This window comes from Euprymna scolopes, chromosome 5 (assembly GCF_053919585.1).
Source record: "Euprymna scolopes isolate OS-2025 chromosome 5, ASM5391958v1, whole genome shotgun sequence".
In the NCBI taxonomy this organism is placed as follows: domain Eukaryota; kingdom Metazoa; phylum Mollusca; class Cephalopoda; order Sepiida; family Sepiolidae; genus Euprymna; species Euprymna scolopes.
In genome coordinates this window covers 165,527,061-165,548,071 of record NC_136486.1, presented here as the reverse complement: position 1 = coordinate 165,548,071, position 21,011 = coordinate 165,527,061, and the positions used below count along the sequence as shown (strand labels likewise).

The 21,011-nt window shown below is 30.5% G+C and overlaps 1 protein-coding gene across 23 annotated transcripts in view; it reads right to left on the bottom strand.

Moving 5' to 3' along the window:
- The window catches only part of LOC145277031 (one cut domain family member 2-like), a 590,906-nt gene that overhangs the window by 278,831 nt on the left and 291,064 nt on the right, over positions 1-21,011 (bottom strand). For 17 of the 23 annotated variants that reach the window (XR_013868089.1, XR_013868090.1, XR_013868091.1 and 14 more), the window contains one exon: positions 1,901-1,978. The exons of the other annotated variants lie outside the window; for them this stretch is intronic. Coding sequence is in view for 14 of the 17 variants with exons in the window: in XM_080128649.1 (XP_079984775.1) it covers positions 1,901-1,978 (78 nt within the window). In the remaining 3 variants the exon portion in view is untranslated. The remainder of the gene's footprint in view (positions 1-1,900; positions 1,979-21,011) is intronic. 23 annotated transcript variants of the gene reach the window in all.

Below are 21,011 nucleotides of genomic sequence, written 5' to 3'. Positions count from 1 at the left end.
AAATATTCAATGAACGGCTAGACAAAGAAATGTCACAAAAATATCATCTGAATGATTAAAATTTAATTTATTAAGAAAGGCAAATATAATCTTTTGAAATTGATGCTAGTGATATTTTTCTTTGAAAATTGAGGAATTCTTAAAGTCAGCTTGAACACCTAATATGAATATTTTTGATTGAGGAAACTGACAATGCATTTGAAATATCAATGGTGTATTTTAAAGATTATTTTTTTTATTATTTAACATAATAGTCTTTTATATAACATTTAATTGTTTTCAATATGTAGATTGGAATCTTGAATATGTATACATGTATTTGTTGATATAATTTTCTTCATAGTTATTAGATTATGTTCATATAATAGTGCTTAATAGCAATATATTTAGTATAAATTTTTATTCGTACAAGTATTTCTGACTCCATATATGCATACGTGTTTCAACTACCGCTTACAAAGGCTGACTTGTCTTCAGGTCAAATACTCAGTGACAAAGGAGTTCTAAGTCAAAGCAAGCCTAATTTTCAACAGAGGAACATTATGTAACCAGAATTCAAACCACCAGCTAAGAAATCAACCGTTTTGTTAATCTTTTCTATAGGATCATAACAGTTTTATTACCTTTCATCTATAAGTAAAAAGATGACATCCATTGTTCTCATCCTATAAACTGGAAGTGGTTTTAAATCAGTAATCATCATATATGTCTACTGATTTAAAATATGTTTTTTTAAATACTCATTTTTGATTGAATATTTGGCATAAAAAGGTTACGGCTGTCTGGTTTTCATTGAAACATGTATCCACATATTCACAGGTTAATGAGCGCAAAACGTGTGAATGTAAACGCCCCCCCCCCCAATCCGTAAAATTATTTTCATTTCCAAAGAAATTTCAGGGAGATTTATTGTGTTTTAATAAAAATAGGTTATGATTATATAAACAAGTGTACAAAACAACCACGGTAGGGTCTCACGTTATGCAATAGGTAAACATTGGGAGTGAAATAAATGCTGGTTATTAGCTATAAAACAATGGCTACAAATTTTGGATAAAAAGTTAAAATCAAATTTTTAAATCAAAATTTCCCAAACGTGTTTAAAACTAACAGGAAAAAAAGACATGGTATCGGATGGTAAAAGGAAGGGAGAAAGCCAGACAAAGAAGATTTAGAAGATAGGAATGAAACAAAAAAGTAGAAGGAATGATAAATCTTGAAGGGGTTAGGATTAAAGAAAATAGCGGAGGAAAGAGAGAAAATGATAAACAGAATGACAGGAGGATGAGAAGAAATGAAAAAAATTGAAAAAAAGATAAAGAGGAGATAAAAAAAATGTTAAAAATGGTGAATACAACAAATACTTCCCAACTAATTGGTGTGAAGAAACAACAAAATTAAAATAATTTTTTTAAAAGCTGCAGTGAAAAAAAATATCAATTTTTTTGGTGTTGAGAAAAAGGCAGTAAGCAATATTGCAAAAAAAAAAAAAAAGCAAAAATGAAAAAAAAAATCAAGGAAGGAAATAAAAGACAAAATTTTAGGAAGGACAATAAGTTATATAAACTACGTTATCTACATTTATCAATTAAAATGTTGGATACTTTCATTTAAGGGGGAAAAAAAACTAAAAAGAAAAAAAATGAAAATTTTGGAAAATAAAATAAGAAACATATACAAGATTTTTCTTGCTAATGTTTCATGTTTCTATATTTAGTACCACCAAAGGTACATATAAGTATACAACCTATCTAAGAGGTGTGCAGGCAGAAAGGGTTACAGACAAGGGTTAACAGGAAGGAAAGACAGACAGATTGACAGTGGTGCAATGGCTGGTGACCGCAGTTGCAGTGGGGTCACCTATGTGAAGGTTGCATTTTAGAAATCAGTGGACACTAACCTGAGCTACTATAAAATGAAATTTCACCCTGGTCCTTTAGGGTAGTCCTAGGCATCCCGCCAGTGGATTTGTCCAGCCCTGTGGAGTAGGGGACATAACACTACGTTAAACAGTGTTGGTAACATGAATTATAAAAACAACATGGACTGAGAGACACGCACGCCACACATACTTCTACACAGTAAAACCTTTTACCTCATATAGTTCTAGTGAAAATCTGCAGTTTTGTTGATTTTTAGATAGATTACGGTGGGGGAGAGGGATCAAAAAGGCAATGCATAAAATGTTTTAATGTGAACTTGATAAAATTGATTATTAGTTTGGAAAACTGGAGTCTTCCAATATAATTGTTCGTCATAACTATCAACTTGTGGTCATTTTATAAAGTTTATTTCCATCAGTAAGCAGAGATTTTTCAAATTTACTACTAGTTATCTATGTATTACAAAGTTATAACCAAAGATGCATAGACCAATTTATGTGTTCTTTTTATTCCTTATACAAGTCATAAGTCGTTTATCCCAAACTGTTTTAAAAAGTTGTTTAGAAATGTTATTTCCTGTGTGAACTATACAAGCAGATGTGATTCTGAATTTTTATTTTAAGAACTTTTCAAACAGTGATATATATATATATATATATATATATATATATATATATATATACACACACACACAATTTGTTTGTCAGTTCTACGGTATATCAACCATTTTATTGACATTTAATGTTGAAACACAAAGTCTACTGTAAAAAAAAAAAAACAGCTGTATACGATTAGTTAAACACAAGTCACTATTTTATCCATAGCTGGGGAGGTAATTGTGAGTCCATATCTTTCTCAACAGCATAATTCAACACAATAGATCTAATACAATTTGAATTTGGCATGGCTAACTCCACTATAAATCTGCTCAATTACACATATCCGTTATCTATATAATAGATAGGTTCTTTAGAATTTGTTTAATTCATTATAATTAAAGACATTCAACATGTTTTTACTATAATCATTTGGTTTTGAAATTCCTTTAAAAAATATAAAAATCCAAATTTGGTACTTTTATTTCATATGCTCCCCATATAGATTAAAACCAAGATTAAATTGAGGTCTCTTGTTACAGACAAGAGTGAAAATAGTACAAGCTCACAAGGCTCTGCCCTGATTAATAACACCAGAAATATGGCGGATTATCACTGACCCGATTTATTTAATGAGAGTTACTATCAATTAAGGCAGCTAGGATATGCAATTTTAATCTCTTTATTCAATGCCATTATGTACAAGAAAGCAGGTCAGATTTGCACTATATGTTCATGGTGTTGGGGGTCATTATTACCTAGGTACATATTTAATCCTTTATAGGTCATTTAGATTATAATTACATCTAGATTATACATCTATTACCTAAGTAAACATTTGAAGATAAACTTTCAGCTTTAATCTTTATCCATTTCAATCTGAATATCTAGGCCCATCCAGGAAAGATTGTAAGTTTTAAATATTTCCAAAAATATTTTATAGCTTGCTTTTATATATTTTTTAAAAATAAACATTAAACTGGAAAATGAAGAAAAAAGAGAAATGTTAACATCTGGACTAATTATTCTGATGGTTTTCAAATAAAATGAACACAAGTAAAAAAGCAAATCATAGTAAAACGCTCAAATCTAAATTTAAAAGCCAGGCTTCTTTGTTTTGTTCTTTTGTTTATAATTTTTATTCTTTTAACAGCAGATTTCATTTTGAAGCAAACTTATAACTGAAAAATTGCAATTTATTGCTTTTGGCTTCTTTCATTCATGCAAAAGTTGAAAAATTAAAAGGAAAAAAAAAATGGAAGAAGTTTAAAGCGCAATCATGAGAAATAAAATTGCCTAAAAGAAAAGTCTGGTCATTGTTTGTGAAATGGTACAGAGAGTTTGTTTTCTGGAAAAACAGCTTACAATTGTTGTTTCAAGCGAAATATACTTGTACGTTATTTGTGAAAGTATTTTAGCTGTAGACATTAATAAAAGTTGAAATAGTTTAGATGTGTCCACACATCTTCATAAGAGTATCTATCCATCATGGTGGTCTGTTGCACTTTATGCTTCAAATAAAATTTTCATTATTAAATATACAGATTAAATGGAATCAGTGATTGACAAGATCAAAGTCATTTATTACATATATCTATGCATCTATATACAAACATTTGTCCGTTGGTCTATCATGCTTGTTTAAAATACAATTTTTATGACTAAATATGCACATTAAATAACTATTTTTTTATATTTAAAAAGTTCTACGATTCAGGTTGATAATTCATATTATTTGGACTATTTCAAAGGTTTCAGCCAATGTAACTTCTTCAGGTGCATTTTTTCGAACTCAGAAACCTGGATATGATTTCAAACTGAATTTATTTAATCAATGGGGGTAGGTTGTTCTCATTCTGTCAGCTATGACCATATGGAAGTATTAATCTAAGAATAATAAGAACTAACACTTCTACTAGGTCATGGTTGATGGAGTGAGAACACTCTACTTCTGTAAATTAAATTCTGTTCAGCCTCTCCAGTTCAAAAAGCAAAAGTACCTGAGGAAGGTCAAAAGTTGCACTGATCAAGACATTGTGAATATAACAACGAAAATGAGAACAAAGGCAAAATAATCGAAACTGCTTTTTTTTTTAAACAGAATGCTTGAACTTTATCACATTAATGTTTTTAATGCAATAAATAACACTATAGAACTGTTTTTTTTATCATCAATCATATAAGCAATGAGATACAATTTGACAAGCAATGACTCAAAACCATTCTTTACATAACAAAATGGAATCATACACTTGTACTTGTAAATAAAATATTTCAAATAAACTTGTACATTTAAAATCTACAAATAAAACAGGCAAAATGAAATAATCAGCAAAAAAAAAAAAACAAGAATAAAAACAATGAATGATGATGATGGTGATAAGAGCAATAGCAGCAGTAGCCAACAAAAATTGAATGTTTCATTTTTTTTCCATTTTTTATTCACTTTAAAAACATTTCTTTAAAAATGTATGTGCCGAGCTTTAAAAAAAATAAAAATAAAATGTCTAAGAATTTTGATAAGAACATGAAAAAGGAAATGACTTTTTGTTAGTACACAGCACCCGGCAACCTCCCCACTTTGGGCGATTATATAAATATTAACACCATTGACTAAAATAAAATAAAAACAGATTTATTGAAAGAGATTTCTTTCTCTCCCTCGCAACTTGTACTTCGTTTGTTGAAGAATAAATGGTGTCATTCTCCAGTTACTAATCGAAACAAAGCGAACAAATACATATTTGACAAGTTGTCTTTGTTGTTTTTTTTAAGAAGAAAAAAATAAGGTTAATGGAAGATATTCCAAGAATGAAAAATTTGGAATAAATTCCAAAAAAGAAAAAAAAATTGATATTCCTTCCTATTTTATGTTTGATAAGAAAACTTGATTTCCAAATCAATGGAGCACAATTTGTCTGTGTGATCGACCAAGACAAAATGTCTAATCTAAAATGCAATCTTTTCTTTTTTTTTTTTTTTCTTAATAATTAAAGATTCTTAATAAAGAAACACAAAAGACCCTGTGAGATTTAACAAACAATTCAATAGAACCTTTTCGCTATGACAATTTTTTGGAAATCTTGAGGCAATCTGAATATTTAAAACCGGAAGAAATTAGAGAATTTAAGAAAGACATTGGATAAAAAATATGACTATAATCATGTTGACACACTGGTTCTTGTAAGATAACTGAAGTTAAGAACCATTGAGCCTGGAAATAGTGAAAGCATTTTTGTGTGTAATTTTGATATATAATAAAAGAATAGATAAAAGATATGTGCTCGATTAAAAAAAAACTGGATGCCATGAAGTCGTTCAACATGCAGAAACTTAGATGCAGAGAAGGAAAGTAAACATTGGAATAGAGCACTTTCAGAAGACAGCATTACTGGTAATACAGATAAGATGCTTAGGAAAATCCTACAAAGTGAAACGCTGTCATCTCAGTTCATTCATTATCAACGGACAGCATTCTTATGTTATCGACAAGGTTGTGTGATAATATCTTAGACAATATTTGGATGAATAATTGTAGTTGCCAAATTATTTTGGTCTGTTTTTATGGCATATCAATCCTTTTCATAATTAATGTCAAAATACAATGCTTATACATTGTAAACAATTCATTGAACACAAATTGCTATATTCGATGGATGTAAGAGGGGGGAGCCACAGATATTTTCCAATTGGTATTAGTAAACATAATAGATTCGACTAAATTTGAACATAGTTTGCCAATTCCAGATTTAGCATCATTGATCATTAGACTTTCTACAATCTTGGTTTTCTTGGAATAAGATTTAAATGCTGAATTATTTGTTCTTAGTTGGATGAAAGCATTCAAAATTATGACGATAATGATTTAAGGTTGATTTAGTTGATCTATTTCATGGCATATTCACAATTGCTTTGGGTTCTTTAATACCATAGCACAATATCTATTATTTAGAATTTACTAATAATTATTTTACTCATTGCTAGAGAGGGGAGCGTCTTATACCCCCCCCCCCCACGCAATACGTTCTTACTACAAAAGCAACTTTTGTTAATAACATGAAGAGCAATGTGTAGAGTTGAAGCTAACAAATCAGATTAGAATTAGCAATCTTTTTTAAAGACAAAACTTGCAGTCATATCCTCTATACATACACATAAAATTATCAAGAGTTGTTTAGAAGGAATGGTGGAAGGATGCAGAAAGAGAGTCAAACCACTAAGATGGCATACTAACGTATGTTCCTGAACTTTCATACCAATTAATCAGCTAAAAATGTAGTGAGAAACAACAGATCTTGGGATCAATTGAGACACAATAGATGGTATTTTCTGCAAAGAAATGCAAAGGAAACGTTTCATGATGATGATGATGATGCTATAGAGCTGAACGACTTTGAACTTAAACCAAATTTTATAATGTGTGTTGGAAACTATTAGATAGCTCAATTTTCCTTCTCGAAAATGGCTTAGTTTTCATAAAATGAAGTGAAAATATGAAATTAAAGAAACAAAGTTTTTTTTTTACAGATGTTATTTCATTAAAAAAATAATAATAAATAGAAATTAAAAGATAAAAAAAAGACGAAATGATTGGTTCTTTCTAATAAAAAAAAAGGTTAAACATGTTAAACTACCAAAATCAAACAAATCGAAACTTTTTCTAATAAAAAAAAATCAAGTTAAAAGATATTAAAGGTAATAAAAATAAAGTTACTTTATAAAATCATAAATGGAGTTTAAAAAAGTGCCTGGAAACAAGAGATTCATTGCAAAACGTGAGAGTATTAAACATTTTATGGGTGGGGGTAGAAATCTGAAAGTAAAAAAGTAAAATTAAAAATCAAGTTGTCTTAATGCCAATAAAATTTGAATAAAAAGAACATTTCAGCATAAAAAATCAAGTACAGAGATGATGCAAAAAAAAAAAACAAATAAAAAATAAAAATGATTAAAAAACAATACTTTGAAATAAGAACAAATCTTATTAAATCAGTTTCCTTTATTTCAGTGAACATATCAACTATCATGTTTGGTCGGCCTTGAAGAAAATCTTTAAATGCTAATGATGTTATTTTGCATTGACAAATTATCTATCAACACAGAAATATGTAGCCCCATTTTTGCTAACTTTACATTATTAAACCGACAAACATGATACACGACATGAATAATTCATGAACTATTCCAATAACCTTTGTTTTTTTTTTTGTTTTTTTTTTTTAAATTGCATTTTTACCCCAAACAAGGCACAGAGCCACTTCAGTGTAGTGAGCTACTATCTGGGACATAATTTGCAGAGATATTTTGTAGGGAGTCGAGTAGCAAGATGTCTGTCTACATTACACTTGAACTTCGGCATGTCACCTTAACCAAGGTAATATTATCTTTTTGTATGTAAAAAGGTCACCAAAAAAAAAAAATGACCAATAAAACTTTGCTTTATTTATTTTTACAAGGTTGAAATCACACGTATATAAACACAGAATGTTATCATTTTAACATTTTCTAAAAGAGGCTTAATTCCACAAAAAAGTTTTATGAGTTCTTACTAGGGTTACAAAGTCAGAAGCTATAAGGTCCAACTCTCACAATTCCAAAATCTGATTGACTAACTCCTTATTTTACAGTCTTCCAATATTCAGTAATAATCGTCAGTCAGATTTTTTAAATCGTAGTCCGATTCCTAGCATTCTTATAACGACAATTTTCAAAATGTACGACTCTGAAACTTTGGTTCTTACTTTCAGTCATATTATCTTTTTTTTTTTTTGTTCATCATAAAAGTATAATATTGATCACTCTCAAGTATGCTTGCTTATAATCGCTTGCACATATTAAAAGGTACTAAAGATGGCTCTATATTATGAACTGTTTCTGGGCAGATATTTCAGTTAATAAAAGCATATAATTAAATAGGAAATACTTTGGTTAAGATCCTCAATAAATATTATTTAACAATCATGTAGAATTTGATCAATTATAGCATTGAGTGGTAAGAGCAACACCTACACTATAATTATCACATTACAAATTTATTGTATATTAAAAAATATACAATTAGTACAATTTAGAAGTAACTTAATTATAGAGTACCCTCACCACCCCAATAAAAAAATGTTCCTAATGAAATGGTTAATAAAATTCACATTCCTTTTCTACAATCCAACCATCTTTTCCACTAAATTTCGGCCATGAAATTCCAACAGTTTTTTTATGTATATAATAAATACACCTGAACAGCTAAAAAAAATGTCAATAGCACTGTAGCACTAGCAGTGTCAGAAATTTCGTGAAAATAGTGAATAATTCCACCCCATCTTTCCAAGCTTATAACTCCTCGAAAAATGTAATTCAAGCCCTAATTTTTTTTTTCAATTAAAGGAGTAAGGACCAAGGTTTTATTTAAAAAAAAAACAAAACAAAACAATGTGTTTTTTTTTTTTTAAAAAGGTTTTAAACTTCGGACTTTACAGGTAAATTTCTAAAAAACTGATTTTTTTTTTTGTTTTAAATTTGAATATATTATTTATTGACCTTTTCTCTTCAATTTGTGATATATAAACCTATTAAACATAAATTAATTATTTACTTTTTAATAGACATTTCAAAATGAGAGGCGTAAATTATTCGACCCCCTATCTTTCTAAGCTTATAACTCCTCGAAAAATGTAATTCAAGCCCTAATTTTTTTTTCAATTAAAGGAGCAAGGACCAAGGTTTCATTAAAAAAAAAAAAAAAAGACAAAAAGAAAAAATGTGTTCTTATAAAATAAGGTTTTAAACTTCGGACTTTACAGGTAAATTTCTAAAAAACTGATTTTTTTTTTTGTTTTAAATTTGAATATATTATTTATTGACCTTTTCTCTTCAATTTGTGATATATAAACCTATTAAACATAAATTAATTATTTACTTTTTAATAGACATTTCAAAATGGGGGTGGCGTGAAAATGGGGGGGCGTGAAAATGGGGGGGCGTGAATTTAAAAAAAACGTTTGTCTAAAATATTATATTCGGTTTATTGGAAAGAACATAAAATTTCACATTGACCCTGAAAATATCGTAAAAATAGAATCAATAGAAAAATTTTGATAGATTTTTAAAATTTAAAAATTTAAAAATATTGAGTTTAAAAATTGAAAAATATTGAGTTCGGAAAATTCATTACTGTTTTAAAAAAAAAATAAAAATATTTTTATTACTTTTAAAACAACTGTAATAGTTTATTTTGGAAGTATAATCCATAAAGAAAATAAATAACCCACTTTTAACAGAGAAATTACGAGATTTTTATATTGTATTCGCAGTTTCGTGTTAGGGGTGTCAAAAATTCCTACAAAAATTCTGATACTGCTACTGTAGCACCTCTCTTTTGTTAATGCCCCGAATTTAGTCTGGGGATTTTTTTCTATAGTGAGTATTTTTGAGATAACATTCTAATATTTTTATGTGCCTGTTTATGGTCCGGTGAGTGTAAAACCTTCTACTAATTAGATGATAAACAAAATCTATTCACATATTCTTTTGTCAATAAAACAAAAATTGCTGTTGGACTTCCATAACTAAAACTTTGTGGACAAGTCAGGTATAGACTAAAGTTTATTTGAATCAAATATGGTTAGAGTGCAAATAAGGTTGTAGATGCTACTAATGCTTCCTTGGGTGGTATTTTTGGTGTTTCATCCTTTATAATAGTTTAAGTTACAGCGCATAGATAACTAAACAGCATACCTGACTTCAATGGTTAATTTGCTGGAGACTCATTATGAACGACTTTTGTTGCAAAACTTCGTCTTTTTTTTTTCTAATTTATTTGCTATCGAGCACTATGATAATACAAAAACTGAACTGTTGTATTCAGTGTTTGCAAATTGCCACATATAAGTCACTCGTACAGCTCTTTATACATTAAAATAAAAATAAAATATTTAAAGTGATTCTTTTTTTCTGTAGATAAGTTTTTTTCGTATTTCAAAAATAAACGCTCAAAATGAGAAAAAACTCAAAATTTAATGCTTAAAAATTTGAGCTTTTAGGGGAGAGAAAGAGGGTGAGATGGAAAATAAAGGTATAAAATGGATGAAGTAACATGCAAGAGATTAGGAAAAGGAGAGAAAAGGACAGAGAGAGAGAGAGAGGGGGGGGTTTCTAATAATTGTAATCAAACCCAATCATTGACACTTTTGAGAAGGAATTAAGGTAAATTTTCTGGATTCTGTATCTACCAATGACGAAAACGGAATCAATGTAAAAATATTGGTTGCAGAACAGCATAATCATAAAAGTGAAAGGTTATTAACTGCCAATCTTTTGCAAATGGAAGTGAAAATTACAATATATAGGCATCAAAAACATTATTTCCAACAAAGTGAAATCGTTTAGGATCAATTTTTCACAGGGAACCAGATAAATACAGTCAGGAGTCTATCTATTGAGAGATTTTTTAAGTTTCGGAACCAATAGTAAAAAAAAAAAAAAAAAAAATCTCAAGGATTCTTGGACCATGTTTTGCGTGAAGAATCAATATTAAAATAAAATCTCATTAAATTTTGTTTGTAAATGAGAAAGCATTTAAATTCTATTTGCATGTTATACATAATAATAATCTCAACATGGGAATGATCTATTAGATACCTGCATGATGATTTTATTGAAGGCAATGTAAATGTTTGGTTTAATATTGAACAGATATTCAATTTATTTTATATTTTGCTATCCTAATTATGGGAAGGAATGTCCTAACTATACACAACACCCTACAGCTGGTTTTCTAAAATATTGCTTCTTAATATTGTTTATTTAAAACATGTTGCTCCCCTTAAAAGGCGCAGCATCTCTATATTATCTTTCTTGTCATGTTAATTCAAGCTTATTGTTTCGACATAATAAATAGATGAATCATCAACAATAACGAAAAATAAAGTAAAATAAATAAAAACAGCTCCTCTCACAATTCACTTTCAAGAAGAGATTCTTTGGAGACAATTTTGAAATGGACCAACGTTTATTAGTGTTGAGTCAGTGTTTGTTATATGTATTTAACAATTCCAAAATGTTTTCCTTAATATTTGGGAATTTCAAATTAAAGATGCTAATAAAAATAAAGATGAATGATACTAACAGTTTGTAGACATGTATGATGAAGATATAATGGAGAATAACTGGCAGTTTTGAACCACCTTTGAAAAAATGAATCTCATTTTATGACATCATTTTGAAGGAAATATATATTTCATTCTTGACAATCATTATATTTTTAGCAACTCCCTTTGAACTATGTTATTCGCTTTTAGATTTTTTTATTATTCGATTTTCTTTATATCATTCACCGTTCCTCCCACTATGAAAACATTCCTGTACATAATGTCAAGATAGAGTTTTAGCGGCATATAGATTTTAAAATAAAAAGAAATTGGGTGAGAATGAGGTGACATTATATAAACGGTTATTATGAAGGAACCAAGTACAATATGCTCCACATGCAGGCCTCATGGGATGGCAGGTAAATAGCCATACAGTCTAGGATCATTTGATAAACATAAGAAAGTATTAGAAGTTTATAAAAGGTTTCAGAAAAGAAAAGAGGATATACAAGAAAAGATGATTACAGAGACGATATTGTTAAGTTAGTGATAGGTATAAATAAGAGAAGTGCAAGACATGTCTAAAAAATACATATAAGTCCACACACTATCACAGCATTATCATTTAATTCTTATAATGAATTAATGAAAGTCAAACTCTTTTTCCTGCTACACCTGCATTGCTTATTTGTGACTGGTTCGCTTTAGCGTCTTATTGCTTTCTATTACAAAAACAGCTGTCCACCTTTATTTCCTTGATATTTTTTTTATGTAGATGTACACCCCTCTATACTTGCCATTGGGCAAGGTAGAGCAAAGATATATATATATATATATATATATATATATATATATATATATATATATATATGTGTGTGGCTCATAGTAAAGGATGGTATCAAAGTGAAGGAATGATTAACGAGTCAAAAGATTATAAGCTGAAACAGATAAAAGTAGAAACAACATATTTTTCAAAAAATAAATGTGGTTTGTGAGTGGTCAAATTGATACTGATACAAACTATGGGATCAGCTATGCAAACTTAATCTGTTATCAGATTAATTGTGCTCATTTATGCACTAATAATAATTCAAAAGTTATGAATTCACAGATATATCTTATACAGGTATAAGCTCCTTAATACTAGTAGATAAAGAACTCTGGTAGAGCTTTTCATATAACGTAGAAATATAAACAAAAAAAAAATACTTAAAGGTGTTAATATTTATTCTACTAATAAATAGCCAGTAGATAGGGAAAAGCTACACTGATTGATACAATGGTTTTGATTCTCACTGTTGATGTGTTAGCTGTGCCTAAGCCACACTAAAGAGTCATAATGAAAACGTGTTCGCATGCATTTCGTATTATCTGTGTACTGTTTGATTAAATTGTCTAGTCATTTACAAGGAGGAATAGGGTGAATTTGTCTGATAAGATTGTAATTATTGAATCAGTTTAAAAGCTTACATACATATATATAAGATGATTGCAACGTCTTGTCAGACGAGTGCCACTCCCTCAGACACTTAAAGTCTATGAGCCCAAAAATAAATGCCTGAAGGAGTATCTATACACAGATGATGTTACAGAGTTTTAGCTTTGTACGACAGCTAAGTCTCTCTCTCGGTTCAAAATGTTGAGATCCAGCAACAAGCAAGAGCAAGATAGCCAGCAACAAGTTAAACTGCAGACCAGCTTAATGCGGGTACTGGTCTCCCGCTTTATGGTTTTTTAAATCAGAGATTTACTTCTCCTAAAAAGGTTGCCTTCACCATGGCTTACGGGAGCCCTCTCCACTCCAACACACACACACACACACACACACACACACACAAACATACATGGTGCTAGTTGGCCGTTGACCTCGAAAAAGGGTTCATTCGCTCTTTGTAAGGTCTTGTTTTTAAGCCTTCAGGAAGACTAGCCACTCTCCTCACCAAAGAAGTCTGGTGGGGGAACCAGTTTAGTTGCCGGTGACCCGACTATGAGGCAGGTAGTACTGGTACCAGTAGCATATGACAGGACTTCACACACACACACATATATATATATATATAGAGAGAGAGAGAGAGAGTAATCCACATACAGTACTGTTTCACAGCTCATCAGTGCGGCTAGACAGGTAACTGCCTCAAGCCAGGATCGAAACCCTACCACCCAAATGACAGTCAAGGCTCCTCAACATTACGCTATACAACTTCTGCTGTGAGGGTAATGAATTTAACGATGTTATTGTTCAAATGCCTCCGCTCGAATTGTTTACACAAAGAGTATCGCTTAATATGCTAATGGCAGTTTGTACATCACAAACACCTATATATATATATATATATATATATATATATATACTAGCAAAAGTACCTGTCGTTGACTGGGTTTAAAAACAGTATGATAGGTTATGAAAAGGAAGGGTTGTGAATTTGGGTTGAATTTGGGGGTATAAAAACCAAAGCAAAACATGATGAAAGTAAAAATAAAATAGATAAACCCCATAATTTATTATACCATTGTTCACACTGAAACACTTGTCACAATATTCTGTGGATCTATATTAAAAAAACCTTGTAAAACTTTGTGATATATTTCCATTCTATGGAGGTCAGGTGTGAACGAACACCCCATAATTTTATTATACCATATTTCTTCAAACTGAAACATAATTATCAAAGTATACTTACGCAGATAGATATGAAAAGTCTTTATTAAAGTTTGTGCCTATTTCCATTCTATGGAGGCCAGGCGCGAACGCAGACCCCACAATTTTATTATACCATCCCTATTTAAGTTAAAACATACTTATCAAAGTATTCTTATGTACATCTATATCAAAAACACTTGTAAACGTTTTTTTTTTTTAATTTTTCATTTTTTTTATTTCCATACTTTGTGGACCAGGCGCGAATGCAGACCCCACAATTTTAATGAACCACCGTTCTGCCAGATCAAACATACCCATTCCTGTGTCTCGATACATCTTCTATCATTATATGTAATCAGTTTTTTACAATAGTCAACCATATAGGAGCCTATTCGCGACCAGACACACACACACACACACACACACATTCAGCTTTATATATATATATTTTCATTACAATATTATTTAGGTTGCTAACACACAGACATTCAGCTTTATATATATATATATATTTTCGTTACAATATTATTTAGGTTGCTATCGATTTACTCCTGACGAGATGATAGCCGAAAGAGCTCTCGAGAAACTTCCGCCTATTACTTTTTTTAAAACTATATACAAATTCTGTACCTCTAAACATTTATTTAAATATATATATATATATATATATATATATATATATATATAAAGGTGTTTTTTTAGAGGTGACGAACTTTAAATTAAAATGAATCACAGAAAAATATTTCTATTATACAAATATGTGGTGTATTAAAAAGATTAATTTTGGACATTTAAATACAATTTCAGAGATATGGCTTATACATACATGGTCTAAACTAGAGGTCCAATTTTCACTAACTATGCATTAAATTAAGTTGTATTTCGGCAATAATGCATTGAATATTGTCTGGTTTATCAGAGTAGACATGAAACTTTACATACCCCAAAAGAAAATAATCTAATGGGCTAAATTGTACGAACAAGGTGGTCAATTGACAGGTTAATTTCATAAAATTATTCGTTCATCAAATGTTTCAAAACAAATTTGTACAATTTGTAAACGCTGCTCAAGTGTCAGGCTCTTCATAATGAATTACTAAACCAAGCTAAACTCAAAATACCTGATAGTTGCCAAATCTGTAATTAAAATTCTTCCCCTCTAATATATGCATACACACAGACAACTATGTCACTGTATCACAGTGAAAAAATTGATATATGAGGATGAGGCTGATAAAAAAGGTGTATGATAGGATAAAGAAAGGAGCAAATACGAGTTAAATATAATAGAATGATAAGCATGAAGTAGCGATGATAGTCAAGAAAAGGAAAAGAAAATATTAAAGATAAATATGAAAATTTAATAACCTTCTTAGTGACATGCAATATGGTTTCCTTTTTACTAGATCTACAGCAGTTGCTAAGAGTTATATCTGATAGGATTAGCAAATTTCTCGATGGAGGTTTCCTTTCTAGGGCAATTGCCCATGACATATCAAAGGCTTTTTATAGGGTATGGCATAAAGGTCTACTCCACAAAATCTCCAGCTACGATATAGCTGGAAATGGGTTTTCAATTATTAAATCATTTCTCTCTGATAGGTTCATAAGAGTAGTGGTTGATGGACAGAAATCAGAAGTTCACAGTACTATCCTGAGCCCAACTTTCTTCCTGATCTACATCAATGATCTCCCAAATCACGTACTAAGATCATCCATAGACATTTATGCTGATGACATTATCATTTATGGCAACACAACATAATGACCAAGTTCTCGCTGATTCTCTCTCCTCTGATCTTGAGCATGTGGTACAATAGGGAAAGAGGTGGCTTAATGCATCTAAAACCAAGCTTTACATCATCGTTCTGATTTCCGTCTGGCATCAATTGAAATGAATGGTTCTTATCTTGGGAAGGCTCCATGTTTTGATAAGCTTTTGGGTCTGACCTTTACTCTTGATCTAAACTGGAACATGTCCATCAAATTCGTTGCCGCTGGAAAAATGGTGGGATTATTCTACTCATCCAGTAGGTATCTCATTGCCAATGCAATTGTTTACCTCTGTAAGAGCCAAATACAAGGATGGAGTGCTGTTGCCACATCTGGGCAGGATAAGCTGCTAAAAGCAGCCTTTCCAGCCTTGACAGGCTTTGTAGACTAGTGGGGGATGCTCTTTTCTCTTCTCTGCAACCTCTTTCCCAGAGAAGAGAAGTTGAGAGTCTGTCTCTGCTTTATCGTTATTTTGATGGCAAATGCTCGTCTGAGCTCCAATCTAAGATCCCTCCTCACCAAACTTTCACAAAAAAGCACTTGTTTAACTGAAACCACTATCAATAATTTTCCCCACTCTTTATTTGTGGCTAAGCCTAAATGTAGATTCCATGAACAAAGAACTTAGAACTGTATGCCTATGTAACTGTTTTGTTTTCCTACTTTTCAGCTGACTACATTATGGTCGTCTTCAAGTTCAGCGTAAACAAGTTTTTGATGAGCCATCCCCTTAAATAATCCAATTTACCAAATTTCCACTGCTAACGATTACTACAATATTGTCCCATTGACTACTGTACACTGATTCACTCTTATCCTCAAGTGACCTCCAGGCCTTGATAAGTTATGATTCATTTGTAAATAAAAAAAATTACTAGAGGTAAAGTGACTAAAACCAAAACCAAAATAGGGAGAGAGAGAATGAAAGAAACTAAAGCAAAGAAAAAGAGAAAGCAAGTGCGAGAGAGAGAGAGAGAGAGATAAAAATTAAAGACAAGAGAAAAGGATAGAGAATGAAAGACCTAGAAAAAATGTAATTCAAAGTTCCAAAATAAAAGGTAAAAAAAATGAGGTAAGATAATAAAAAAAAAAAATGCACCCTCCCCACCACACACAAAAATAAATAAAAAAACAGAATGAAGAGAAGATGAAAAAAAAAAAAAAAAAACCCACAGAAATCAAGTGGGAGGAGGGAGGAAGAGATGAATTCAGTGACTTGCAGGAAATGTGAGCATTGAAAACTGATGAGAGCTCAGGGACTCAACTTGCAAATGAAGCTGTTGATGATGAAAAAGAAACAGGAGTGCATCACACCTTTTTTTTCTTTTTAAAAATCGATATTAGCAATACATTTGGACTTTGGTGAATAATTCTACTTCCCATGACACAAAAAACAAAAAGTGAATTTGCCAAAAGACACTTCAAATAGTCTCAAATTTACATCTGCCATTATGGGTCACATGTCTTTGGAATATACCTTGATCATCTGAGCAACCAAACCAGTAAAAAGTAGGATAAAAGATCAAATATAAAATAGTTCAAAATATGGGCAATCGCCATTCTACTCCAATTCCTTTCTTGTCTTTCTTTTAGGTTAACTGATTTTATTGCATTTTATGTGTTTTTTAATCTATGTAAAGTTGTAGTTCATGTTTCTTGTTCACAGATTCCTTATAAGGTTTCAGAGATAGATCTTCATAGTCACACATCACCCATGGCATTTGGATAAGTGCATTTTGATCAAAACGGGTAAAGCATTATTATATGATCTAAATTCACGCTTGACATTGATCACAAAGAAATGTATTTTATTTATAACAAAAATGATAATAGAAATATTAATAAATGGTGCAAAGCTGAAGTGCACCATGGCCCTTATTGATTCTTAGGAAACACCGGGTGTATTTGACGGAGGTTAAAAGACTATAAATTTACCAAAATTGATTTCAATTAATGTTGCTTTACTTATACATCTTTTTGCCAAACAATCCTTTAGTAGATCTTTTAGCAGCAACAATTCTTATTATTCATCCAGTTTTAGTATTTCGGCTGATGCAAGTGTCCTGCAGTACAGGGTACAACACCAGACAATGTCTCACACCTGTTATCCATGCAATATGACCAAAAAGCGCAACATCAATCAGGTTTCATAAATCAATTTGTTTACTATATATACTTGAACCAGGTCTTCCTAAGTCTACTAGGTAATCTAGTGCCCGGGACATTCAAATGCATTGTGAAATAATGTAAGAGGTGGAACACTATACATGGCTTAACGATCTGAGAAGCCAAATATGTAAGTCATTTGTAATCTCACCAATACTAAGTTTCTGATGAAGCACAATTGATGGGAATTTTCTAATTTGCAAACACATATTTACATGTCTCAAGCCGTGGTGCAATATGGCAGAGCAAACATTTTGAAAACACTGTCCTGAATATTAAAAAAAAAAAAAACATGCCTTAGCAGCAACTTTTTGAACCTTGTTCATGCTTGAATATTATAATGTCTGAGAGAAAAGATGAATAAGATACATGTACTCCTCATCACCATCAACTAGAACTCATCTTATGTTGCCCAGGGGAAATTCTTGGAAAAAAAATACTCTAAAATTAAGTATTATTTTGTGTTAAAAAATATGTATTTTAATTAAATTTAAATTGATATAGCATGTATTAAATAATTAAACATTCTTTTTTCAATATAAATAAAAACATGATCGCTATTTTATCAGTTTTTAAGTAAAGAGAAATTTTGTAGATTTAAAACAAAATACCAGCACCAAGAAATTTTAATAAACAACAATTACTATTGAAATTTATATACATTTTTGAACCCAGTGTTTTCTGAAAATCTTTTAACTTATTTCAAGAGTTTAACATAAGTTTAATTGAAGATATTTTGTAATATTTGCTTCCCTTAAAAATTAAGCACACTTTGAATCTGTGTGTATCTTCATTTCTAGAATTGTCGTTATTGTGTATCGATGTCAGATAAACATGTTCTTTTGAATTTGGGGAGTGGGTGCCTCATTGTGGATTTTTTTTTTAATATTTCATTTAATACTATTGTTTTTTTTGTTGTTTTTTTTTTCAAGAAATACACGATTAATAGTCAATAAAAATAATAATGTGCAAGTTATGTAGTCGACACACACAAAGTGATCACACAATTTTATTATAATGTAAATAAAACTTAGAATGAACCAGAATTTTTAAAAATCAGAATAATTAGAAAAGTATATATAAATTAGCATTTGAACAGAGGCCAGCATAACAAGAACTTTTATAACTTCAGACAAATATTAGAGTTACTTCCCTTTCTTTTCCAAATTCTTAAAGATTGAGTTCAGTAAACAAGTCTATGAAGTGTCCTTTTTTTATTACCAACAAAAACATTCTAACAGACATAAATCAGAAAAAAATCTTTTTATTGGGACAAATGAAAAATGGATATTGGAATATTTGAGTCAATTCCATTTAATTCTTTTCTTCGACAAAAAAATATTAGTAAAACATGGGGAAAAAAGAAAAATAGATTATTATCTAATTCTAATTGTGAAAGTAGAAAAATACAAAAACCATTTTATATGATGGAAGGAAAAATATTTTCAGTGAATGAAAGATTCAACTGGTGAAAGCTTCAAGCTTTTTTTCTTCAGAAATTTCTAACATAAAGTCTTCTTGTTCTTTCTTTTTTTGCTTTCCCAAATGTAAAATCTTTTTCTTTTTTAAATAAATGGAAAATGAAAGCAAAAATAGAATTAATTTAGTGGGAGGAAAAGCAATTTAATGAAAGAAAGATGACAACAAAGAAGCAAAAAGAAAGAAACCTCGATTATTTAAGGAGACAATGAGATATTGTGATGGATTAATTTACAAACTATACAAGGATTATTTTGCGAGTAATACTGCCAAGTGGGTTAGGTGGCAGGCATTTGTGCATTTGCAGAATAAGGGAGCGGAGTAAGTGAGTGACTCATCACGGCCTCTTTCCATTTCCCCCAACTACATTTCCTTATAAAAAAAAAAAAAGGGTGCCATACACATCTTATATAAATATATGATATTTCAGAGGGAGAAGGATTGCTGTTTAGGGACTCGGAATTTGGGGCGGCATTGCATTGGAAAAATGAATGAATTTAAAATAAACAAATAAAAGCTACACTGTACACACATGCTTGTGTAGGTGTGTACTGGATAGCCAATGCTAGATGCTGTTATAAAGGAAGTAAAAGTCAGATAGTCAGTTAAAAATAGAGAAAAAAAAAGGAAAAGATATAGAAATTAAAGAGCAAAGAACTAGGTTTGTAGTGCACTAGTATGTGTATATATATATATATATATATATATATATGTGTGTGTGTGTGTGTGTGATAAAAGAATGTACTTAGCTTAAAACTGCACTAAAGTGTTAAGCTATCATTGATCATCAGAAGTGTTTCCGACTAGTATCAGCCGGTTCCAGTTGAAATTATTTCGGTGATACAGTGAAAGTGCAGCTAAATGTTACACCTAATTAAATTTGATCTATATAACACAAGGGACATTTATAGGTTCCATTTTGATGAAGTTTTAGCCAAAAAGTGTGTGTGTGTGTATTTTTTTTTGTTTTGTTTTTTTTTACAAATAAAAATTTATACTAAATAAATATACTGCTCTGTTTTAAGCACTATTATATAAACAGTCTTATTCATAGAATTGTTTACCCAAAACTACACCTGAAATACCACACACACACACACACGGACGCGTACACACAAATAGCCAAACAATTTGAGTCAGCCAGCTTGTCCCTTACTGATTTCCACTACATATCACCATGGTAGCTAGCTTGTAACAGCTGCTAGGACCCACAAAAAAAAAGTGTATATTTTAAATAGACTTGAGTGATTTACTGGTAGTGCATTGGTACAAGACGGAATGGTAATAGTAGTTGTAGTCATTGCACCATGAACAATACATGCAGTAGTAATAGTTGTACAAGATATAATAATGGCATTAATGCTGCTTCCATTACTGTTACACTCGTCGT